General features: G+C 35.2%; 1 protein-coding gene across 10 annotated transcripts in view; it reads left to right on the top strand.

Annotated features, from left to right (window-relative positions):
- Positions 1 to 16,178, top strand: part of SYCP1 (synaptonemal complex protein 1) — a 151,611-nt gene extending 135,433 nt beyond the window's left edge. For 8 of the 10 annotated variants that reach the window (XM_045166061.1, XM_044944511.2, XM_025288044.2 and 5 more), the window contains 5 exons: positions 1,136 to 1,195; positions 6,695 to 6,877; positions 11,344 to 11,490; positions 15,513 to 15,602; positions 15,693 to 16,178. In XM_045166061.1, the coding sequence (XP_045021996.1) occupies positions 1,136 to 1,195; positions 6,695 to 6,877; positions 11,344 to 11,490; positions 15,513 to 15,602; positions 15,693 to 15,830 (618 nt within the window). In that variant the 3' untranslated portion in view covers positions 15,831 to 16,178. The remainder of the gene's footprint in view (positions 1 to 1,135; positions 1,196 to 6,694; positions 6,878 to 11,343; positions 11,491 to 15,512; positions 15,603 to 15,692) is intronic. The other 2 variants (XM_044944516.1, XM_044944517.1) reach the window with 2 other exon arrangements.
- Positions 16,179 to 24,958: the final 8,780 nt, after the last annotated feature.

Raw genomic sequence — 24,958 nt, 5'->3', positions numbered from 1 at the left:
GACTGTACTAAGATCTCCAGACCTGCAGAAGTCAAGAGTCAGAGAAAGTACAGTTTAGGAAGGCGCTTTCTCCATTCTGTCCTCTAGAAGCTGAGATGTGTATTCTGAGAGTCGGTGTAATTTAGCTAGTTTAGAGGATATACTTTATCCTAGAAGACTGCATTTCATACCCACAGAGTAGATGTCAATTGTGATAACTGAAGATCAACTATTGCCAGTTTATAGGATATATAATAAGAACAGTGACTACTTGTTATATCAGCTTATTGCCAGCTTCTTTCATGGTGAAGTGTATTGTCTGGTTAAGAGCAACATTTTAAGAGAGAGAGCATTGTGTACATAAGACGTTCAGTGAGTACAGATATTGTCATAGGCATCATGGGCAGCCAAGGCAGGTTTGCCTAAAGTTGTACATGTGCATTGAAACTTTTCCTTCTCTGACACCTGTAAGGCTACTTGAGGCTGTAACCATTCTGTTTTCCAGATGACTCTCATATTAAAGGCATTGTACATATTATTTTTTCTAGGCCAGGGTTAATTTTTCCTTTTTTCCCCTACTGAATGTACATACACTAATCTCCAACAGAATACATTATTTCCTGGAGTACTAGAGAAATGATGTATTATTTTATAACTATTTTGTACCTTTTTTGTAACTGTCTTTTTATTCCTCATCCCTGTTCATCTCATGTTGAAAATTTATTATTCAGTGTTCAACTGAATTGCTTTTCTTAATACACAGAGAATAAGTGTATTCTGCCTCTAAAGGTTCATAATATTTTGAATCTCTTTGCAGCTCTTTATAGCTAGTTAATTGTGTATATCTCTTACTTTATAAGCTGATCCATGTACTTCATTTTACAAATGAAAAAGCTGAGATTTGGTGTCTTAAAGGACTTACTCAGGAGTCCACAGGTACCTGCCAGAGACAGATCAGAATTTTTTAAAAAAGATAATCAAAATCAAATAACATACTTCTGTAGAAAGGAAATAATTTTTTTCTTTTCATTGTTTTTTAAGATTTAGAAGGCAGGATTCTTTATTAGTATTTCTTAGGAAAGATTTGATAATAGGAAAAATAATTTTTATAATAGTATTGACTATGTTGTATGTACTTGATATTCATTTTTAATAGGAGGAACTCAAAAGAGAGATGAAAGAAAACACAGTTACTCTCAAAGAAAAAAAAGACAAGGTAAGAGTTTTATATAATTCTCATAAATTTCTTTGTAACCATTTTGTTTTCTAATATCTATTTAGTAAATTTTTTATCATAAATTGGAAAATAACATCAAAAATATATCACACAAAAGATGTGGTACCAACATAAAATGGAATAGTACTCAGCCATAGAAAAGAACAAAATAATACCATTTGCAGTAATGGACCTAGAGATTGCATACTGAATGAAGTCAGAGAAAGAACTATACATATGGTCACTTCTATGTGGAATCTAAAAAAAGGCTATAAATGAGCTTATCTACAAAACAAAAATAGAGTTACAGATGTAGAAATTAGATTTATGATTACCAGGGAGTAAGAGGCTGGGAAGGGATAAATTGGAAGATTAGAATTGATATATACACACTGCTGCTACTGCTACTGCTAAGTCACTTCAGTTGTGTCCGCCTCTGTGCGACCCCATAGACGGCAGCCCACCAGGCTGCCCCCATCCCTGGGATTCTTTAGGCAAGAACACTCAAGTGGGTTGCCATTTCCTTCTCCAATGCATGAAAGTGAAAAGTGAAAGTGAAGTTGCTCAGTTGTGTCTGACTCTTTGTGACCCCATGGACTGCAGCCTACCAGGCTGCTCCGCCCATGGGATTTTCCAGGCAAGAGTACTGGAGTGGGGTGCCATTGCCTTCTCTGTTATACACACAACTATGTATAAAATAGATAACTAATAAAGACCTCCTGTATAGCTCAGGGACTTCTACTGTAATGGCCTATATGGGAAAAGAATCTAAACAAGATTGGATATATGCGTATGCATACATATAACAGATTCACTTTGCTATACACCTGAAACTAACACAATGTTATAAATCAACTATACACCAAAAATTTTTAAAAATAATATATATCACACAATTTCATTTCCAAAATTGTTTCTTTATTAATCCAAAAGCATTAGCTAAAACATTTTAAAGCATCTGTCATTTGGAAATGTAGAGAAGATTTTAATCTTTTAAAATTTTTATTATAGTATTAAATTAGGTACATTTGTGTTTCTGTCTTGAGAAATTTCCAATGTTAGAGGGAAAACATTTCATTCAAAAATTTTAAAGCTCATGTTTAGATTATGTCTAATTTTGAGTTTTTGAGAGGGCTAAACAAATCACATCTTGCTTCTTAAATCTGAACCAGTTGAGAAAGGTAGTGAAAATCAAAATAGTATCTTTTCAGTTCAGTTCATTTCAGTCCCTCAGTCGTGTCTGACTCTTTGCGACCCCATAAACCACAGCATGCCAGGCCTCCCTGTCCGTCACCATCTCCCGGAGTCTACCCAAACACATGTCCATTGAGTCAGTGATGCCATCCAACCATCTCATCCTCTGTTGTCCCCTTCTCATCCTGCCCTTAGTCTTTCCCAGCATCAGGGTCTTTTCAAATGAGTCAGCTCTTCGCATCAGGTGGCCACAGTATTGGAGTTTCAGCTTCAACATCAGTCCTTCATCTTTATTATTGATAAACAATATTGGATAATGTGGCTTATATTTGAAGAAAACAGGATTTCTTAATCCTGAAATCCCAAATTAAACAAGTTTATCTACTCTTGTCATAGATAGAGCTGGATTAGGACAAGTCTACCCACTTGAATGACCTGCTCTTTTAAGATATATGGCGTAGAGGAGAATGTGTGCTTCTTCGGTTACCCAAGGGGAGAAATAAGGAAGAGGTTGAATTATATGTCCACAATTAATCCTTCCATATTCAGCAATCCTGTTAAGTCATTGCTCTTCCCCTAAGGAAGCAGAGAGAGGTTAGGAATGTTCCCTGCACATGAAAGGAAGCATCAAGTATGAAAAAGGGAGGTTATATTCAGCTTCTAATATATTTGGTAATATAGGATTATTACAGAAGACTGTTCTTGCAAATTTTAGTTAAAGTGAGTAAATATTCTTTATATGTAGTGATGTAGTCTCCTAAGTCTCCACAGAAGTTGCTCAGACTGTAAACTGAAGAAAACAGAGTTGTTGAGAACAGTTCAGTTGTTAAGGTATAGATGGTGCTTTAATTTTGATACGTTTGTGTTCAAAGAAGGGCTTCCCAGGTGTCGCTAGTGATAAACAACCCATCTGCCAGTGCAGGAAATGGCAAGAGATACGGGTCTAATCCCTGTGTCAGGAAGATACCTGGAAGAGGGCATGGTAACCCATTCCAACATTCTTGCCTAGAGAATCCTATAGACAGAGGAGCCTGGCAGGCTACAGTCCATAAGGTCACGAAGAGTTGGACACGACTGAAGTGAGTGTTCGAAGAGAAGAAAAAAAGAATTATTGTACCTGTGAATGAATATTAAGTGCTCCATGTGTCCAGACACATATAACAGACACGAAAACATTATATATGGAGAAATTATTGTCATATTAGAATTAGCTGGGAGGATTAGATACAGACTGGGCTTCCCTGGTGGCTCAGACAGTAAAGCACCTGTCTGCAATGAGGGAGACCCGGGTTAAACCCCTGGGTTGGAAAGATCCCCTGGAGAAGGAAATGGCAATCCACTCCAGTACTCTTGCCTGGAAAATCCCATGGACAAAGGAGCCTAGCAGGCTACAGTCCATGGGGTTGCAAAGAGTCAGACACAACTGAGTGACTTCACTTACATACAGACTAAGCAAAGTGTCTGATGAAGATAATACATTGGTTAAACTCCAGTACTTACTTCTAAATATAGAATATGTTCATATTGTGAAAATATATATCAGATATTCTTGCAGATTTGTTTTGATTCCTATATAATCCTAGTAATATATATCTATTCTCTATATACATTATCAAATAGATTAGTTAATTCCTTATATTTTATCTGGGGGCCTGGATATATATATATATTGCAAATAAAGAGAAAATGATAAATGAAAAGATTTAAATAGGCTTTTGTGTGCTATGCTTTATTCCAACAGTATTGAAGTATCACAAACCTTATATATGAGAATTGTTAGGTTTATCAATCAAAAATTTCTGAGTTTGGGTATGTTACTTCTTCATACTTCAGTCTTATCATCTATAAAACAACTTTCCCAAAAGTTGTTATAAAGATTAAATGAGATAGTATTTGTGAAGCATTTGAAATAGTGCTTGGCACATAGGATGTGCTGAATAAATATTTGTTTAAAAAGTATGACAGAGAAAAGCATGAATGTTCTGTATATATGCATCACTGGAAATGTAATAGAAAAGAATGTAACTTGTAGGAGAGTAATACATCTTCATGAGGTATTACAAAGAGGGTTATTTCAGTAGTCTAGAATGCTGGTGCATTTTCTTTGTCTACCAAGCTACTAGGGAAATGTTAGATTCCTAGATATGACCACAAGGTGGTATAGTTGCCATTCTCAGTCCTTTTGGGTGAAAAAAATTTGTGCATGAAAGCAGTTAAATTTTGGAGATTCTGAGGATGATTCCTGATAAGTCCAGAGAGCAGAACAAGTTTTCTTTAATCAAAATTGTGTTATCAGCTATGTTATAGAAATATTTATGGAAGAGTATGTAAAATTTGCTCAGAGATAAAATTGCCAACATCTGCTGGATCATCGAAAAAGCAAGAGAGTTCCAGAAAAACATCTACTTCTGCTTTATTGACTATGCCAAAGCCTTTGACTGTGTGGATCACAATAAACTGTTGGAAATTCTTCAAGAGATGGGAATACCAGACCACCTGACCTGCCTCTTGAGAAACCTATATGCAGGTCAGGAAGCAACAGTTAGAACTGGACATGGAACAGCAGACTAGTTCCAAATAGGAAAAGAAGTATGTTGAGGCTGTATATTGTCACCCTGCTTATTTAACTTATATGCAGAGTACATCATGAGAAACGCTGGGCTGGAAGAAACACAAGCTGGAATCAAGATTGCCAGGAGAAATATCAATAACCTCAGATATGCAGATGACACCACCCTATGGCAGAAAGTGAAGAGACACTAAAAAGCCTCTTGATGAAAGTGAAAGAGGAAAGTGAAAAAGTTGGCTTAAAACTCAACATTCAGAAAACCAAGATCATGGCATCTGGTCCCATCACTTCATGGCAAATAGATGGAGAAACTGTCAGACTATTTTTCTGGGCTCCAAAATCACTGCAGATGGTGATTGCAGCCATGAAATTAAAAGACGCTTACTCCTTGGAAGGAAAGTTATGACCAACCTAGACTGCAAATTAAAAAGCAGAGACATTACTTTGTCAACAAAGGTCTATCTAGTCAAGGCTATGGTTTTTCCAGTGGTCATGTATGGATGTGAGTTGGACTATAAAGAAAGCTGAGCACCGAAGAATTGATGCTTTGAAACTGTGGTGTTGGAGAAGACTCTTGCGAGTCCCTTGGACTGCAAGGAGATCCAACCAGTCCATTCTAAAGGAGGTCAGTCCTGGGTGTTCTTTGGAAGGACTAATGCTAAAGCTGAAACTCCAGTACTTTGACCACCTGATGCAAAGAGTTGACTCATTGGAAAAGACTGATGCTCGGAGGGATTGCGGGCAGGAGGAGAAGGGGACGACAGAGGATGAGATGGCTGATGGCATCACCAACTCGATGGACATGAGTCTGAATGAACTCTGGGAGTTGGTGGTGGACAGGGAGGCCTGGCATGCTGCAGTTCATGGGGTCGCAAAGAGTTGGACACGACTGAACGACTGAACTGAACTGAACTGGTGTAAAATGCATCTCTGAAAAAATGATACCAAAATTAATTTTTTGTGTTAAAAAGTATTATGAACTTGGCAAGAAACCTGCAAATTACCTCATTTATCTCCTTTAAAATTTTTTTTATTTTTAAATTGAGGTATAGTTTACTTACAGTATTATTAAATATAAATTTCAGTTATACAACATAGTGATTCACAATTTTTAAAGGTTATACTCCACTTGTAGTTATTATAAAATATTGGGTATACTCTCTGTGCTGTACAATATATCCTTGTAGCTTATTTATTTTATACATAGTAGTTTGTGCCTCATAATCAGCTCCTTTATCTTGCCCTGAAAATTTCTCTAGGTTTTTACTTTCATAATTTTTCCTCTCTCCCCCTTTTTTTTTTCCTGAAGGTGAATGAAACTAGTGGATAGAAAAGGGCTGATATTTTTACAGATGAAACAGGACTTATGAGAACATGAAAGAGATGCCTTTGGGCTGTAGGGTTTTTGGAATGAATCACAAATTAAGATTTTTTTTTTCCACCAGGACTAGAGAATTGTCTTTGGAGACTTTACAACTTTTGGTCAAATAGAGAGTTGAGATTATTATTTATTTTTATAGCAGCACTGTGAGGACAAAGGGAGCAAAATCCATTTTCATCTTTAAATAAGAAAAATAAAGTCATAAAGAAGATAGTTGTAATTTATTCAAAGTTTTCTACTCAATACTACACTTGAGTGTAAATTCTAGTTTATTTCGGTGTTATTTTTACAAGTTGCTGCACTTCAGTTAAAATGACACTTAATGATGACTTCGTTCATTTTTGTTGTTCAATAGAAAACACAGACATCTTTATTGGAAACACCTGAAACTAATTATTGGCAACTTGATTCTAAAGTACCTCTTTCACAAAATGTATCTCGAAGCTTCCCATCAGCTAATCAGAGCAGATCTTCAAAAGATAAAAGAGACTATCTGCGTACACCTGCCAAAAATATCTTATCTACACCGTTACCAAAGGTTTGTTGCTAAAATTTCTAAGAAAGTTGTCTTTTCTTTTTTTTAAATAAAAAAGTCTCTGGTATCATATACCATATATCTGGTATCAAACACATAGGTATAATAACCTTTGTCTTGAAAGTTTTGGTGATTTGTTACACCAGTGTGAAATAGTTTAATTGTTTTATTCTATCACTGTACACATCTTAATGACATCTTGGGCAAATTTTATCACTTTCTGGCTTTTACCAGTGCATAGGTCCCTGATAGACAAGCTCTAATTTTGACTTGAATTTTCCAGTATCACCTCAGTTACCTGCCTTTGCTGTTTACTCCTCATCATCTTGTTGCTGGAGTCTTTTAGTTAGCAGTGTCCTTGTGAAGCAGGTACCACTAGCAAGGTGGCTCATATCTAGCTATCTTCAACATGTCCACTTAATCCATGGGGAATTCTTTCAACCTTTCAGTGCTAAATGGTGGTGTATAGTGCTCTACTTCTGACTTCCCTCTCCTCCTCTCTGCCATCTGTCTTACTCTGATTTCTTTTTACTTGTTCAGGTAGACATAAAGACAGATAAATAAGTCTTCTTCCTAGGTTTATATCCACCTAGGGAATGAGATGCCAGTCTCCCCTTCTAGAAGGCACCATTAGTCATTATAAGGCTTCTTTTTTTTAAAAAAAAATTTAACTAGAGAATAATTACTTTACAATATTGTGATGGTTTCTGCCAGACATAAACATGAATCAGCCATAGGTATACATAAGTCCCCTCAGTGGAAAATTACTTAACTATAAAAAGGAAAACTCCTTTTTAGAGTTATATCCTTACTTGCCTTGAGAGTTGATGGAGGAGTATTTCAATCTATCTTTACCCCCAAGCCAAAATTTTGTGCTTTTCCCTCCCTGTTTGTATAAATTAACTGGGAATAAGAGAGAGATTTGGTGATTGTTAGTCCTGTTCTACCACCTTTTAATAAGCTTTAGAGAAGGAGGTAGCCCTAATTATACATTGCTTTCTTTAGAGTGTAAGTTACTAGCACTTTTCCCCCCAACTTTGTGCTTTAGTTGACAATTTCAGACAAAAATAGTCCCATTTATGTCCTGTATTATATATATTGAATTATATGTACAGTATTATCCACCTCACGGAAATTATGAAAATTAGTAAAGTACATAGCAAGGCTTTTATATGAAATTATCTTGTTGTATTTATTATTTTATTATTCAAAATATGAAATGATCTCTATTAAAGAATTGTTGTTAGGTTGCTAAATCATGTCTAACTCTTTGCAATCCCATGGTCTGCAGCACATTAAACTTTCCTGTCCTTCACTATATCCTGGAGTTTGTGCAAGTTCATGTCCATTGAGTTTATGATGGCATCCAACCATCTCATCCTCTGGTTCCCCCTTCTCCTCCTGCCCTCAGTCTTTCCTAGCATCAGGGTCTTTTCCAATGAGTTGGATATTCACATCAGGTGGCCAAAGTATTGGAGCTTCAGCTTCAGCATCAATCCTACCAATGAATATTTAGGGTTGATTTTCTTCAGATGTTCAAGCTGGATTTAGAAAAGGCAGAGGAACCAGAGATCAAATTGCCAACATACGCTGGATCATTGAAAAAGCAAGAGAGTTCCAGAAAAACATCTATTTCTGCTTTATTGACTATGCCAAAGCCTTTGACTGTGTGGATCACAACAAACTGTGGAAAATTCTGAAAGAAATGGGAATACCAGACCACCTTACCTGCCTCCTGAGAAATCTGTATGCAGGTCAAGGAGCAACAGTTAGAACCGGACATGGAACAATAGACTGCTTCCAAATTGGGAAAGGAGTACGTCAAGACTGTATATTGTCACCCTGCTTATTTAACTTATATGCAGGGTACATCATGCGAAATGCCAGGCTGGATGAAGTACAAGCTGGAATCAAGATTGCTGGGAGAAATATCATAACCTCAGATATGCAGATGACACCACCATTATGGCAGAAAGTGAAGAACTAAAAAGCCTCTTGATGAAAGTGAAAGAGGAGATTGAAAAAGCTGGCTTAAAACTCAACATTCAGAAAACCAAGATCATGGCATCCAGTCCCATCACTTCATGGTAAATAGATGGGGAGATAGTGGAAACAGTGACAGACTTTATTTTCTTGGGCTCCAAAATCACTGCAGTTGGTGGTTGCAGCCATGAAATTAAAAGATGCTTGCTCCTTGGAAGAAAAGCTATGGCAAACCTAGACAGTGTATTAAAAAGCAGAGACATTACTTTGCCAGCAAAATTCCATCTAGTCAAAGCTATGGTTTTTCCAGTAGTCATGTATGGATGTGAGAGTTGGACTATAAAGAAAGCTGAGCACCAAAGAGTTGATGCTTTTGAACTGTGGTGTTGGAGAAGACTCTTGAGAGTCCCTTGGACTGCAAGGAGATCCAACCAGTCCATCCTAAAGGAAATCAGTCCTGAATATTCATTGGAAGGACTGATGCTGAAGCTGAAACTCCAATACTTTGGCCACCTGATGCGAAGAACTAACTCATTGGAAAAGACCCAGATGCTGGGAAAGATTGAGGGCAGGAGGAGAAGGGGACAACAGAGGATGAGACGGTTGGATAGCATCACTGATTCAAAGGACCTGAGTTTGAGCAAACTCCGGGAGTTGTGATGGACAGGGAAGCCTGGGTGCTGCAATTCATGGGGTCACAAGAGTCGGACATGACTGAGCAACTGAACTGAACTGAACTTTCTTTCAGATTAACTGGTTTGATCTCCTTGTAGTCCAAGGAACTCTCAAGAGTCTTCTCCAGTTCGAAAGCATCAGTTCTTTGGTGCTCAGCCTTTTTTATGGTTCAGTTCCACATCCATACATGACTACTGGAAAAACCATAATTTTGACTAGACGGATCTTTGTTGGCAAAGTGATGTCTCTGCTTTATACACTATCTAGGCTTGTCATAGCTTTCCTTCTAATGAGCAAGTGTCTTTCAATTTAATGGCTGCAGTCACCATTGGCAGTGCTTTTGGAGCCCAAGAAAATTAAATCTGTCACTGCTTCCATTTTTTCCCCTTCTATTTGCTATGAAGTGACAGGACTGAAGTTAAAACGCTTGTTTGTAACTGTTAAAGCTTCAATACTTTGGCCACTTGATGCAAAGAGCTGACTCATTGGAAAAGACCCTGATGCCAGAAAGATTGAGGGCAGGAGGAGAAGGGGGTGACAGAGGATGAGATGGTTGGATGGCATCACTTATTCAATGGACATGAGTTTGAGCAAACTCCAGGAGATAGTGAAGGACAGGGAAGCCTGGCATGTTGCAGCCCATGGGCTCCCAGAGTCAGACACGACTTAGCCACTGAATAACAAAAAACAACAACTCCATAAACATTGAGGAGAAAGCTTTTTTCCTTTTTTTCCCCTTTAACTGAGTGAGCTCCAAGTTGGGTCAAATACAGCCCTGTAAATGAAATTGTCTAGAGAATCACTAAATGAGTGAAAGTGAAATCGCTCAGTCGTGTCTGACTCTTTGCGACCCCATGGACTGTAGCCTACCAGCCTCCTCCGTCCTTGGGATTCTCCAGGCAAGAGTACTGGAGTGGGTTGCCGTTTCCTTCTCCAGGAGATCTTCCCAACCCAGGGATTGAACCCGAGTCTCCAGCATTGCAGGCAGATATTTTACCATCTGAGCCACCAGGGAAGCTAGATAATCACTAGACAGGTCAAATATTGACAACTTTTTTAGCATAAAATTTTGAAAGAGCTCCCAAGTGTGTTTTGCTCTTGGCTGTTTTGCCAGGCTGGACCAGGAATGTACTTTTTAAGAGAGCAGGGGATTAGATGAGGAAGAGTTCAGGCATTGCTAGTTTTGCTCTTCTTACAGAGGTTCAGCCATTTAAAAAAAAGAAACAACTCTTTAGGTTGTGGCAAGCTTTTTGTTAATTTCCACAGTTATAAACAAATTGATTTTGACCACTTTTACTGGCATTTTTATTGCTTTGTTGGAAGAGCAAATTTTTGGAGTTTTACTCTGCCATTCTTGCTGTGACCTTACTTTTTAAAGACAATTTTTAAAAATTATAAAACTTACATATTACAGGATAATATGGAATACTAAACAATTGACTAATGGAATTACTTTATCAACAAAACATGAGCAAACTTGCTTTCTTATAAATCAGGATTTTATGTAGTAATAAAAGCTCTCAGTTCTTTGATCTTAATCATTGTTCGAAAAGTTAAAGTCTTTCTTAAGGTTGTTGGCTACTGAAGCTGGAGTGTCTCTCCCATCCTTCCTTTCTCCTTCTCTCCCTCCCTCTCCCCCATTATTTTATTAAAAACTTCTGAATTAAATTCTTATCCAAAATTTCTACTTCATACACATGCCAATAATAATGGAGAGTTACTATTGATTGTTAAAGACTCAACCTGCCTTTATTAATAATATATGTTTTATTTGATGGGATAATGTTTTGTTTTGTTTTTATTTTGGATAGGCATATACTGTGAAAACACCAACAAAACTAAAAATTCAGCAAAGAGGAAACAAGAATGTACCCATTGAAGAAAGTAATAGTAAAAAGAGAAAAATGGTCTTTGAGTTTGATGTTAATTCGGATAGTTCAGAAACTACTGATCTTTTGGTAAAATTATTACAATTAATCAGCATTTATTGTTTACATGATTATATTTCTATATTATTTCTTGATGTATGTGTATACTATATGTGCATAGTATCTATTACTGCAATACTGAAAAGAAGTAAAAATCTCCTTTAATATAGGACTCTCTGCTTTTGCAGCATTTTAAAATTTAGGGTTAAAAAAATCTCTCTCAACTTCAGAAAACAGGACATCTTGAAATACTTGATATGACATAGTTGGCATTTGAGATGACTAATTCTCTTATTTTCCAGAAGAGTGTTATTTTCTTTGCCTTTTTCTTTTTGAGGCCCACTGAATACCTTTAATCTTGCTGCAGCCAAATTTGTTGTTCAGGACTTCTCTTGATTTTGCATATTATAAATGTTTTCTTTAATTTTATACCACTTATTAATTGAAAACAATAACATTTCTATGAGTCTTAAAGAGTTAATGTGTTAAAAATGGCATGTTAAGGAAGATAGTTCCTCTGGCAGTTTGTATGACCAGTTACTCCCTACTTCATACATACCATTATTTTCTAAAGGTATAATAATAATTTATTAAGAATAATTAAACTTATACTCATTTAGTTTAAAACCAGATTAACCTCATTATACAAAATGGAGCAATTTACCAAAGATTCTTAATTACAAAATTGTAATTAAAGCCATTTGTTTTATTATTGCAACTCATAACTATGAGATTCTTCAGGCTTTTATACTGCTTTGAGACTTCTGCTTTCATTTGTTCTAGAATAATAAATAGCTGCAATCTTAAAATTGTAATTGTTTAAGTTAACCTAAAGAAAATTTCTACTCTAGTATCTCTTTGTTTTATAGATAATAATTAAGACTGTAAACCAGGCACTATTGTAAAAATTTTACACAGAATACTTCAGTTATTTCTTAAAACAATCTAACACTTTAGAAGTAGGGACAGAGTTCTTATTCTCATTTTACAGATGAGGAAACTGAGTCACACTGGTACTTTTCCAATATCACATAATTAGAAAGTCATGGAGCCAAAATTTGAACACCAACTATCCAACTCCATGGCCTGTGTATGTCATTGTACACAATAATTTCCAGGTAAAACTGAAGTCAAGATATTTTAAAAAGTGATGAGAATTAGTAGAAAGAGCATGAGCTCTGGAATTAGACATACTAGGTCTAGAATTCATACTGTTTTTCTCTGAATTTAGGCTAGTTTCTTAACTTATCTGAGATTTGGAATAACTCATGATTTCATGTCATTTTTAAAAGTAGCATCACAACTTTGTAACACCATGAACACTACAGTATTTTATTTATACTATTACAGTTTAAATTATCTAAGAAGACACTTCACAATAGGCTTTATCAGTTACAATTATCACATGAAATTAAAGGTCTTTGATAAAGTCAAATACATGGGAAATTATAAAAGATGAAATGATTGTAATTTTGGTTTCTAACTTTACTTTTTATTTTCTACATAACTTAAAAGCTAATGCTTAATTTATCTATATTGCTGGGCACACAATATATGAAGATGTAATTGTGACATCAGTAACAGAAGGAAAATGGAGCTGTTTGTGTAGGCTATTGAAGTTAGTATAAATTCAAATTAGGTTACTATAATGTTTGGTTGTTATATGTAATCCCTATGGTAACCACAAAAGCATAGAATATACCCAAAAGGAAATGGGAAGGAAATCAAAACATTTTGCCACCAAAAATGTTACCTAGACAGAAAAGAAGGTAATAATAGAGGAAATGAGTGACCAAAACCAAATCAAAACAAAACAAAACATCTATAAAGCATATAGGAAATGAATATCAAAGATTCATGGGGTTGCAAAGAGTCGGACACAACTGAGTGACTGAACTGAACTGAGTCTCTCTTTATCAGTAATTACTTACATATGAGTAATTTACAATGTATATTTGGAGGATTATATACTCCAATAAACAAAAAGAGACTCATGTTAGCTTCAAATTGGCTAAATGTGAAAGGATGGAAAAAGATATGCAAATAGTAACCAAAAAAGAGGTGGGTTGGTTTTACCAATATCTGACAAAATAGATTTTAAATCAAAAAGTACAAGAAACAAATAAGGACATTATATGTAAATAAGAGGTTCAATATAGCAAGAAGTTATGACAATTTTAATCATTTATACACCTAATAACATACCCTTAAAATATATGAAGCAAAGCTTTATAGAATTGAAGAAATGGACAGTTATACATTAATAGTTGGATACTTCAATACCTCTCCTTCAATAATGGGTAAAACAACTAGACAGAAGATAAATAAGGAAATAAGATTGGAACAACACGCACCAAATAGATTTAATAGACACATATAGAACATTCAGTTCAACAAAAGAATACACATTCTTCCCAACTGTACGTGGATATTCTCCAGGATAGACCATATAGGTCCCAAAACAAGTCTCAGTAGATTTAAAAAACTAGGCATCATATATAAATTATCTTCTCTGAATACAAAGAGATGAAGTTAGAAATCAGAAAGAGAAGGAAAACTAGAAAATTCACAAATTTGTGAGAATTAATACACTTCTAACCAATGGATCAGAGAAGAAAACACAAGGGGAATTTGACTTAGAGATGAATGAAAGTGAAAACACAATACACCAAAACTTATGTGAGACAGAAAAACCAGTGCTCTAAGGGAAATATATAGCTCTAAGTTCCTACACTGAAAAAGAAAAAAAAATCAATAAACTAACTTTTTACCTTAAAGAACTAGAAAAAGAAGATCAAATTAAACCCAAAGGTGACAGAGGAGGGAAATAATAAGATAAGAATGCAAAACTAATACAATTATGTAAAGTTAAAAAAAAAAAAAGAATGCTCAAACTACCACATGATTGCACTCATAAAAAAAAAAAAAAGAATGGAGATAAACAAATTAGGGAAAAGAAAACAGAGAAAATGAATGAAGTCAAAATTTATTTCTTTGAAAAGGTCAATTAAGTTGACAAATCTTAGTTTGACTGACAAAAAATGGAGTAACTTAAGTCAGAAATATAATTGGAGATGTTATTACCAACCTTTTAGAGATAGAGTACTGTGAACAATTATATGCCAACAAATTAGATAACCTAGAAGAAATTAAAAAATGGAAAAAATACTTGTAATACACAAATTGCCTAAACCTGTTCAAGAAAGAGAAATTTTGTGACTTAGTGAATTCTGCTGAAATCTTAGAATTTATGAAAATGATTGAATATTTTCATCCATGAACCTTCTGAAATTTGTATTAAATGTGACTCTAATGAGCAGGAAAAGATATTGTGAACTGTTTGCTTCTGACTAAATTTATGTTACATGTTCATTAAGAAAATGGATTCTGGAGCCAGCCTACCTGGATTTTAATCCTGGCTCTATCTCTTACTAGCTTTATAGTCTTGGGCAAGTTACTTAATATTTGTGTGTCTCATTTCCTCACCTTTAAAATGAGGATAATAATAGTATATGTAGATCATAAAAATGTTGTAAGGATTAAAACCAGTTAAAATATGCCAAGTGCTTAAAACAGTGCCTGACATAAAGAAAGAACTAAATAAATGTTAGCTATTATTACTTGGGAAAATATTCAGAAATTGATAATTGACATTTATCATTTTTATAGGATTATGAATGCTTATTATAAGGCCTAAGTATGTTTGAATAAAAAGGCTGGGAAGAAGAGTGGGGAAAGTGAAACTGAAATAGAAATCAGTAGAAAAACACTATTCATATACATCTTGTATTTTACATAACCTTTTAGATGTATGGTTAGTAGAATCAAAATAGGATTTCCTTGTCTGGCAGACTGAGTTTAGTTTGTCATTGTCTTCTTCCTTCAGGCTTTTAAATTTTCTTTCCTCTTCTTTCTCCTTCCCCACCTCCTCTTTTTTTCTTCCTCTTTATACTCTTCCATTTCATTCTCATATGTGGAATATAGACAAAAATTTTATAATATAATATTAATGGTGGCAGCCTCCAAATTATATTTTTATATTTTTCTTTAAGAGCATGGTTTCAGAGGAAGAGACACTGAGAAAACTATGCAAGAATAATAATCCACCAGTTTCTCATCTTAGTGTCAGAACGCCAAAAAAGGTAGTTATTTTGGAAAGCAAATTTCAAAAGCTGGATTTAATTCTTTTTTTTTTTTGAGTTAAACATATTATGACTTTATTTTCTATCCAGACTCCTTCATCTCTAATGACTCCTGGATCTATGCAGAAGTCTGAAACTATGAGGAAAACGCAGGAGGACCGTTGGGCTGTAATTGCTAAGATGAATAGGAAACAAAAACTAAAGGAAGCAGAAAAGCTGTTTGTTTAATTTCAGAAAATCAGTGTGATTAAGGAGCCTATAACATAAAATTTATAGTTAAGTTTTTAATTCTTATTTTCTAAAGAGCCAAACATATTCTGAAATTAAGACTTTTGATTTGTAAATAATTTGTTTCTTTATATTTTAATGTATCAGCCTAAATGGGAAATAACCACATTGTTACTTAAAAATGTGTAATTCTATTCAGATAATTAGATGACTGTTTTGGTTTTACCTTTTCTTGAATTGATGAAAGCTATTTTGGCTAAGTTTTCGCACTTATAAAACTGTCCATTGAACACTAGGAACACGTTGTTGAGATATACTGTTTATTCTTTACTATTAAAATATTTTGGATTCACACAGATACTTCTCATTGTTTTTGTGAGGTCGCCTGAGCAGCTCATCATAACTTTGTTAGTATTATTTATTTTTCAAATCTTGAGGTCATTTTATTTGTTTCACAGTCTGAAGCAGCTTTGATTTATCTTTTGATAAAATTGACAGATGGCTTTACATTGCAAGAAAAAAGATTCTCCTGATACGACTTCCTAAAATACTTCATTTATTCAATATTCATTTGGCAAATATTTATTGAGTATCTGGTTCAGTGGTAAAGAATCCACCTGCAACGCAGGAGAAGCAGGAGACATGGATTTGATCCCTGGGTTGGGAAGATCCCCTGGAAGAGGAAGGTCATAAAGAATCGGACATGACTCAGCACATATGTACCACACTAAGACTTAAGTACAGTTCTAGATACTGGGGATATAACAAAAATAAGACTTACCTTCTTCCAGAGCTTACATTTTACAGGGAAAATAGGCAATAAATAAAATATATAAACACATAGTATATTAGTTAAGGATAATTGCTAAGAAGAAATAAAACAAGAGTATTAGAGAGTGTTGAAAAGACTTGAAATTTTATGTAGAGTGACCTATACTGAAATGACATTTGAAGAGCTGATGAATAGTGAAACTGTGGCTATCATGAGGATAACATTCTTGATAAAAAGAACAAAAAGTATAAAGGCCGAGAGGTGGAAATGTGCTTAGTGTATCTGGGAAGCAGCAAGGAGGCCAGTGTGGGTAGAGGACAATGAGCAAAAGAAGGGTATAAAGTAGAAAAGGCCTGTATTTAACAGGATAGAGAATTTGGGGGGACAGATTATATAATGCTTTAGGCTATTGTAAGAACTTTGGCTTTTACTCTGAATATGATACGACATTTCTGAGCAAAGACCATGATCTGACTTATGTTTTAAAAATAAAGCTCTTTCTGACTGTTGTATTGAGAACAGATTTTGAAGAGGACAGAGGAAAACTAGTTATTTTAATAATGCACATGAGAGATTGTAGTGGCTTGAACAAAGGTGAGAGCAGCAGAGGAATAAAGAAGTCAACTTCTAGATCTATTTGAAGATTAGATGTGGGATATAATAAAAAGGGCCAAGCAATACAATTTTGGACATGTTAAGTCTAAAATGCATATTAGACATCCAAATAGAAGTAGTTAAGCAGGCTTAGAGACAGATCCAGGGTAGTGATATAAATTTGGGAGTTAGCAGCATATTTAAAGCTATCAGAGTGGATGAGAATATGTACAATTGTGAGCATGACTGTACCTAGGAAAGAGAAGAGATCAAAGATGAGAAGGAACCATAAAAGGATTAGCTAGGGTAATAGTGAAGTCTAGCAAGAAGGTATTTCAAAGAAGAGTGATAAATTGTGTTAAATGCTGCTCAAAGGTAAGGTAAAATTGATTAGTGTGTCATTAATGTGGAGGTCTTTGTTAATCTGAACAATGGCAGTTTCAGGCTTCCCAGGTGGCACTAGTGGTAAAAACTCCCCTGCCAATACAGGAGACTTAAGAGAGTCGGGTTCAGTCCCTGGGTTGGGAAGATCCCCCTGGAGAAGGGTATGGCAACCCACTCCAGTATTCTTGCCTGGAAAATCCCCTGGACAGAGGAGTCTGGCGGGCTACACGTCCATAGGGTCACAAAGAATCTGACATGACTGAGCACACATGTACCACACTAAGACTTAAGCACAGTTCTAGATACTGGGAATATAACAGTGAATGAAGCAGGAAAAATAAGCCTTATCTTCTAGCGCTTACATTTGGACAAAGAGTTGGACACGACTGAAGCAACTTAGCACATGGCAGTTCCTGTGAAGTGGAATTTGACTACTTCTTTAAGCAAAGGAAGGGAAAAAGTAGAGACAGCTATCTTCATCAAAAGTAAGAAACTCAAGAAGTTATACTTGGAAGATAAATGACATGTCCACAATGTCCACTTGACATGGAAGTGAGTCAAAAGAAGATTCTTTTTAAAAAAGATATAAGAATTAATAGCAAGTTTAATTAGGGAAAGATTCAGGATGATAGGAAATGGTTATACCAAAGAGAAAGAAGATTTTTTTTTTGGTAGAATGGCCTGTAATAGGGAAAAGTGATCACATCTGGTGAGAGATTAAAGTGCTTCCCTGGTGGTTCAGATGGTAAAGAATCTGCCTGCAATGCAGAAGACCCGGGTTCTCTCCCTGGGTCAGAAAGATCCCCTGGAGAAGGGAATGGCAATCCACTCCAGTATTCTTGGCTGGAGAATTTTTAATTCCATGGACAGAGGAGCCTGGCAGGCTATAGTCTGTGGGATCGCAAAGAATCGGATGTGACCAAGTGACTAACACTTTAGCTAGGAGAATAGACAGAACTGACAGGATGAGATGGCTGGATGGCATCACTGACTCTATGGACATGAGTCTGAGTGAACTCTGGGAGTTGGTGATGGACAGGGAGGCCTGGCGTGCTGCAATTCATGGGGTTGCAAAGAGTCCGCACGACTGAGGGACTGAACTGAATTGATGAGAAACAAGAGAAACATAGTAACAAGAGAAAAGGAACCATGTATATCACAAGATGGTGGTGGATAGAAATTCGTAGAACTTTTGATTTCATAGCTTCAGTTTTCTTAGTGAAGTCGGAATTAAGATCACCCATTGAGAATGAAGGTTAAGGAGAAAGTGTTGTAAATTGTGAAAAGAAGAGTAAGTATGAAAGACTCATAAAGTAAGGGAGTAAATGAACTTTATAAAAACAATTGCCAGATGGACAAAATAGTCTTAAAGTTGTCTATAACAAATTTGGTGCAGTAGAATTTTAATTTCCTTATGGTGGGGAAATGCTATAAATATTACAGAAATTACATTCCTCCTTCAATTTGTATAACTATACTCTGAAAACTGGATATATAGTCTTAGGATTTCTAACTTTTGATCTAGAAACTTTAAGTGAAACTATAGCCTCCTGAGTAAGTATTTTCTTTGGAGGATTATTAGTCTTGATAACATGATACTCACATTTGAAGCTACTATGTATTTTCAGATATTTTAAAATAAAACAAGATTTGTATGTTGTTAACAGTAGCTTCTCTGGCTAATCATTAACTTCTAGCTTGTCTAAAGTCCAACATAAATGTTTCTATTTAGTAAGAAGCATTTCTCCAGGCAGTTATTTAGGAACCCTGGCTCCTTCCAACATCTTGTTCTGTTATCTTCAACAACTTGCTTCTAAGGTTGTTGCCAAAGGGGAGATACCATGAAGGATTCACGTGGAAAGCTTTTAATGACCCAGATCTGAAATAGATGTACATCACTTCCACCTACATTCTACTTTCTGGAACCAAATCATATGGCCACACTTAATTTCCAGACAGACTGTGACCAATTTCTAGTTATGTCTCAGGAGATTAGGGAGAAGGGTCAGATGAAAGACTAGTCTGTCACAATTAGTTGACATTCTTTAAATTTTTAAATGTTCTTCCTTGCTATTAATTTAAAAATGAGTTAATTAGGCTCTTATGTTTTTAATGATTGCTTCTTGCTGTTCTTTGAACATGCCGGGCATGCTCCTTGGAAATTTCCCCCTAACTCCAGTACTTCTGATTCCCCTCACACTGCTTTTTCCCTTCATGGCACATATGTTCTAACACACTATATATTTCACTTAGTATGTTTATTATTTATTGTCTTCACTGACTAGAATGTAAACTTCAAAAGTCAGGGATTTTTGTCTGCTTCATTTATTGATGCACCCTGAGTACTTAGAACAATGCCTGGCCCATGGTAGTTATTCAATATCTGTTGAATTGATTAAATAAAAATGTAATATATACTTAAGGAAAACTTACAAATCATACTGATGATTCTTATAGTAAGTAAAACTTCAGAACCAAAATTTTTAATGCATGATTTAAAAATAAGATCATGTCAATGTATGGCAAAACCACTACAATATTGTAAAGTAATTAGCCTCCAATTAAATAAATTTATATTTAAAAAAAAACAAAAAAAGATCAAATATTAGAAATTAGAAAATTAGAAAATTTTCTCAAAGTATGTTGTTATAGTAAGTAGCCTATATTTGTCTCTTCTGTTCTGAGCTCCGGAGAGTTTTGACAACCAAGTCCAGAATAAAATTTAGACTGATGCTATTATTTTTAGTTTTAGAGTAAACATCAGAGTAAGAAAATTAATATATCATTCTAAATTAAAAGATCAATATACTCATTTGTGGTAATCTCATAAAAAATATCTCACAAAAAACTCATAAGAATTTTGACTAGTATTAGTAAACAATTGGAAAATTTATAATTTAATTATTATAAAAATTTTTTTTAAGTCAGAATTCAATTTTTTATAAGCAAATTATATAATGTTTAATACCTTTTTAAAAAGTGAGTGTAGTTTAGATGTTATTATAAGAAGGTTTTTGTCGTAGCCCATTTTTAGGTTGGTAGGAAATTCTTCCTGCCCTTCAATCACTCTTTGAAGGAGTGATATAATATGACTGATGAGTTTAGAAAAATTGGGCCCAAGGGACCTGGCCTTCTACTCTTTTCAGCATGAAACTTCTTGCAGGAGGTGTGTGACCTGCTCTGCACTGTATGTTTTACAGGGCAGACTTTGCCGTGCAGAATAAAGGTCCTCTAATGAGGGGATAGATTTAATCCAGTAGAGCATTATCAAATCCCTGTATTTTGATAAATAGGCTGTATACTTTGAGAAAAAATAGAGTGGAATTTGGGGGAGCCAAATAACATCCTAATATTGATGTCTGGTGTGGTGGTGGTGGTCCTGTTCTGGACAATGGCCCCATAGGAATTTTCACTTAGTGGATCATTATAGCCTATGGTAGCCTTGCTTTTACATGAATTACTGTTTTTACAGAAATAGGTGACAGGTTATGGATCTTAAGTGAATGGTATGTAAGCTTTGAAGCAAAAATGGGTACCTTAATGTGTCTACAGGCCATATGCTCCACCAGAAGCATGGGCTGAGGGAGCCAAATTTGGGCTGTAAAAAGAGCATATATTAGCCATACTAAACTGAGCAAGGGTGTAGGACTCAAAGGTTAATATTTTGGATATATTTTGATAGTGGAACCAAAAAGATGTGCTGTCAGTACTGACAGTTTGGTTGGAAGTAAGGATGAGGTGAAAGAAAGGAAAGGTGAAAGATTGGGTTTTGAAGTTCTGTTTTGGACCATGTAATATTTGAGATAGCTTATATGTCTAAGTGGAGATGTTAAGAGTGTCACTGGACAAATGAATCTAGAGTTTTCCAGAAGAGTCAGTATTTAGTAATCATTGGCATAAATATGCTATTTAAAGCACAGAACTGAATACACTCTCTTTACAGATAGTGAGTGTGTAGTTATAGAAGGGAAAGGAGTTAATACTGAGTCTTGGGGTTACTGGGACATTGTCAAGCAATAGAGAAGTTGCTCTAAAGTCCAATAAGATAAGGTGTCCATATGTGCGTTGGGAATGCAAACTAGTACAGCCACTATGGAGAACAGCGTGGAGATTCCTTAAAAAACTGGAAATAGATCTGCCTTATGATCCAGCAATCCCACTGCTGGGCATACACACTGAGGAAACCAGAAGGGAAAGAGACACGTGTACCCCAATGTTCATCGCAGCACTGTTTATAATAGCCAGGACATGGAAGCAACCTAGATGTCCATCAGCAGATGAATGGATAAGAAAGCTGTGGTACATATACACAATGGAGTATTACTCAGCCATTAAAAAGAATACATTTGAATCAGTTCTAATGAGGTGGATGAAACTGGAGCCTATTATACAGAGTGAAGTAAGCCAGAAAGAAAAACACCAATACAGTATACTAATGCATATATATGGAATTTAGAAAGATGGTAACAATAACCCTGTGTACGAGACAGCAAAAGAGACACTGATGTATAGAACAGTCTTATGGACTCTGTGAGAGAGGGAGAGGGTGGGATGATTTGGGAGAATGGCATTGAAACATGTAAAATATGTATGAAACGAGTTGCCAGTCCAGGTTCGATGCATGATACTGGATGCTTGGGGCTGGTGCACTGGGACAACCCAGAGGGATGGAATGGGGAGGGAGGACGGTTCAGGATGGGGAGCACATGTATACCTGTGGCGGATTCATTTTGATATTTGGCAAAACTAATACAATTATGTAAAGTTTAAAAATAAAATAAAATTAAAAAAAAAAAAAGACCAATAAGAGAGACAGATGAAGTGTAAATGATGATGGAAGCCTAAAGAACAAAGTGATTCAAGAAAGGATTATTCTGTGTCATATACTTGTGAGTAGTAATACTTGAAAGTATAGAATAAATAGTTGGATTGGGAATTGTCTATATGATACACAGTACCTACTCTCAGTGACTTTTGCATTAGCAAAAGTAGCAAAAATAAAAGTGTAAACAAATGAATATAAGTACAAAAGATACAGAGACATACAGGATAATTTCACGTCTTGACTTCAGAGAAGGCCTTCTGGAAGAGATGGATTTTGGACATAAATAGAAATTCTACAGGTGTATAAGGACAAGAGGAAATCAAAGTGGAAGAAATAGCAATATATACAATGTAATATGAATGATGAAGAGTAATTAGTATACCCAGACCATGGTCTCTTCATATAGGAGGTTGTATATTCTGTTGCAAAGCTTGGACATTTTTTTATGGAAGATGGAATAGAGGTTAAGCAAGGAAATTAAGACTTTATCCCTTAAAATATATTTTAAAATTTTACAAATGAATATAAAGTATATGGTTTCCAAGTCTATCATTTATTCCCCTACTTGAAAAAGATTTTTGTTTTAGAAAGATCATTAGATAATGTAAATCAGTACAAGTGAGGTTATTGACGATATTAAAATAGTCTAGGTGAGAGATAGGAACATTTCTTAGACTGAAAATTTAAGTTATAGACTTTTAGATTAGATCTAATACCTTTCCTAAGAAAAATATCCTAACTTGATTACTTAAGCAGTAATAAAATATCTCATTTCAAGTAAATGTAAATTAATGATGTAAAAGAGGAAGCTGCTTTGGTTGATATAAAGGTTAAAAATAAATTATTCATAGTTCAGGCAACCTGAATTCAGTGTAATTAATAGTCAACAGGCTGTAGTAGTACATCAAGATCTTTAATCAGTAGCAGGTAACTGTGGGTTAGAAATAGGAAATGACAAATAGAGATAGATAAGATTTATTATTTAAGTTATGAAATCAGAGTTTAGAGCTGAGGGGAAGTGAAAACTTCATTTAATTTCAACAGATCAGTGTTTTGAGGCCTATAAAAACAGTCAAAATTATAAGGAAAAGATAAAAATGACTTAGTTTCTATATTCATATGTATAACCTACTGCTGCTGCTAAGTCACTTCAGTCGTGTCCGACTCTGTGTGACCCCATAGACGGCAGCCCACCAGGCTCCCCCATCCCTGGGATTCTCTAGGCAACAGTACTGGAGTGGGGTGCCATGGCCTTCTCAGTGCCTAAACATAATCATACAAATTCTTAGTGCCTCATTTTATCCTTCTGCTTTCTTTTCCCCCATGTTTCTTCCTCTGTATACGGCAGGGTTCCCCACTAATTTATAAAAATGAGATAATGTGTACTTTTCAGAGTTTTGCTTTACTCAATTCATTATCTCATGGAAATCTCTCCAAAACATGATATAGTTCCAATTCATTCTTTTAAATTGCTGAGTAATATTTCATGGTAGAACCATAATTCAGCTGTTTACTCAAGTATGATAGAGATTTATGATCAGGTATATCCAGTTCTTATCTCTTGCCAGGCACATGAGAAAATTATACTTTCCCTCTCACTTTGGTAAGGCTTTATGATAAGTTCTGGACAATCAATTTTAGGTAGGAGTGGTATGCATTCATTACTTTTGTGCCAGAGTATTTGGTTAATAACACGAGACCCTCTGTTACATTCTTCCTCCTGCTGCATCAACTCGTGATGTTATAAATGACGAAACCTCTGTCATCCTAGGTCTGTGAGTGAAAATTACATAGAATCAGGTTTTCTGATTACCCCATCATGGTCATGTAGTATGAATAAGAAATAAGACTTTGTGGTGTTAAGCTCTTGTGAGTTTAGGGTTGTTTGTCATTGTTGGCAAAACTTATTCTATCTTAACTGATATAATGGGATTTCTCTTTGTTTCCAGTTTTATGTACTATGAACATTTCTATAGGATAAATTATTAGCTTGGAGTTCATGGGCCTGTGGGGATATATATTTAAAATTTAATAGATGTTGCTGCACTTCCCTGGTAGTCCAGTGGTTGAGACTGTATGCTTCCACTGCAGAGAGAACAGGTTCCATCCATGGGCAGAGAACTAATAAGATCCCATATGCTGTGCAGTGCAGCCAAAAAAAACCCCCAAAACCAAAAAACCAGTGATAAAACTATGGTGCAGATCATCTAATTATTCTAATAATTTTCAAATTAATTTTAATTTAAAAATTATTGCTGTGTTATTTGCTTGATGAGGCTGTCTGTAGTTAAAAGAAGCCTGTGTCCGAACTATGATTTTTCAAAGGATAATGCATCAATTTTTTTTCAGTGACTTTTCCAGTAAATTGAGAGTCATTAAATGATGTAGTCTCAAAGAGTAGAGAATTTCTTTGTCAACAGTATTGTTCATAGTCAACAATATTGTTCCAGTAGTCATGAGTGGATGTGAGAATTGGACCATAAAGAAAGCTGAGTGCCAAAGAATTGATGTTTTTGAACTGTGGTGTTGGAGAAGACTCTTGAGAGTCTCTTG

Source organism: Bubalus bubalis, chromosome 6, assembly GCF_019923935.1.
Source record: "Bubalus bubalis isolate 160015118507 breed Murrah chromosome 6, NDDB_SH_1, whole genome shotgun sequence".
Taxonomy (NCBI): domain Eukaryota; kingdom Metazoa; phylum Chordata; class Mammalia; order Artiodactyla; family Bovidae; genus Bubalus; species Bubalus bubalis.
This window is presented reverse-complemented; position numbering and strand designations above follow the sequence as displayed.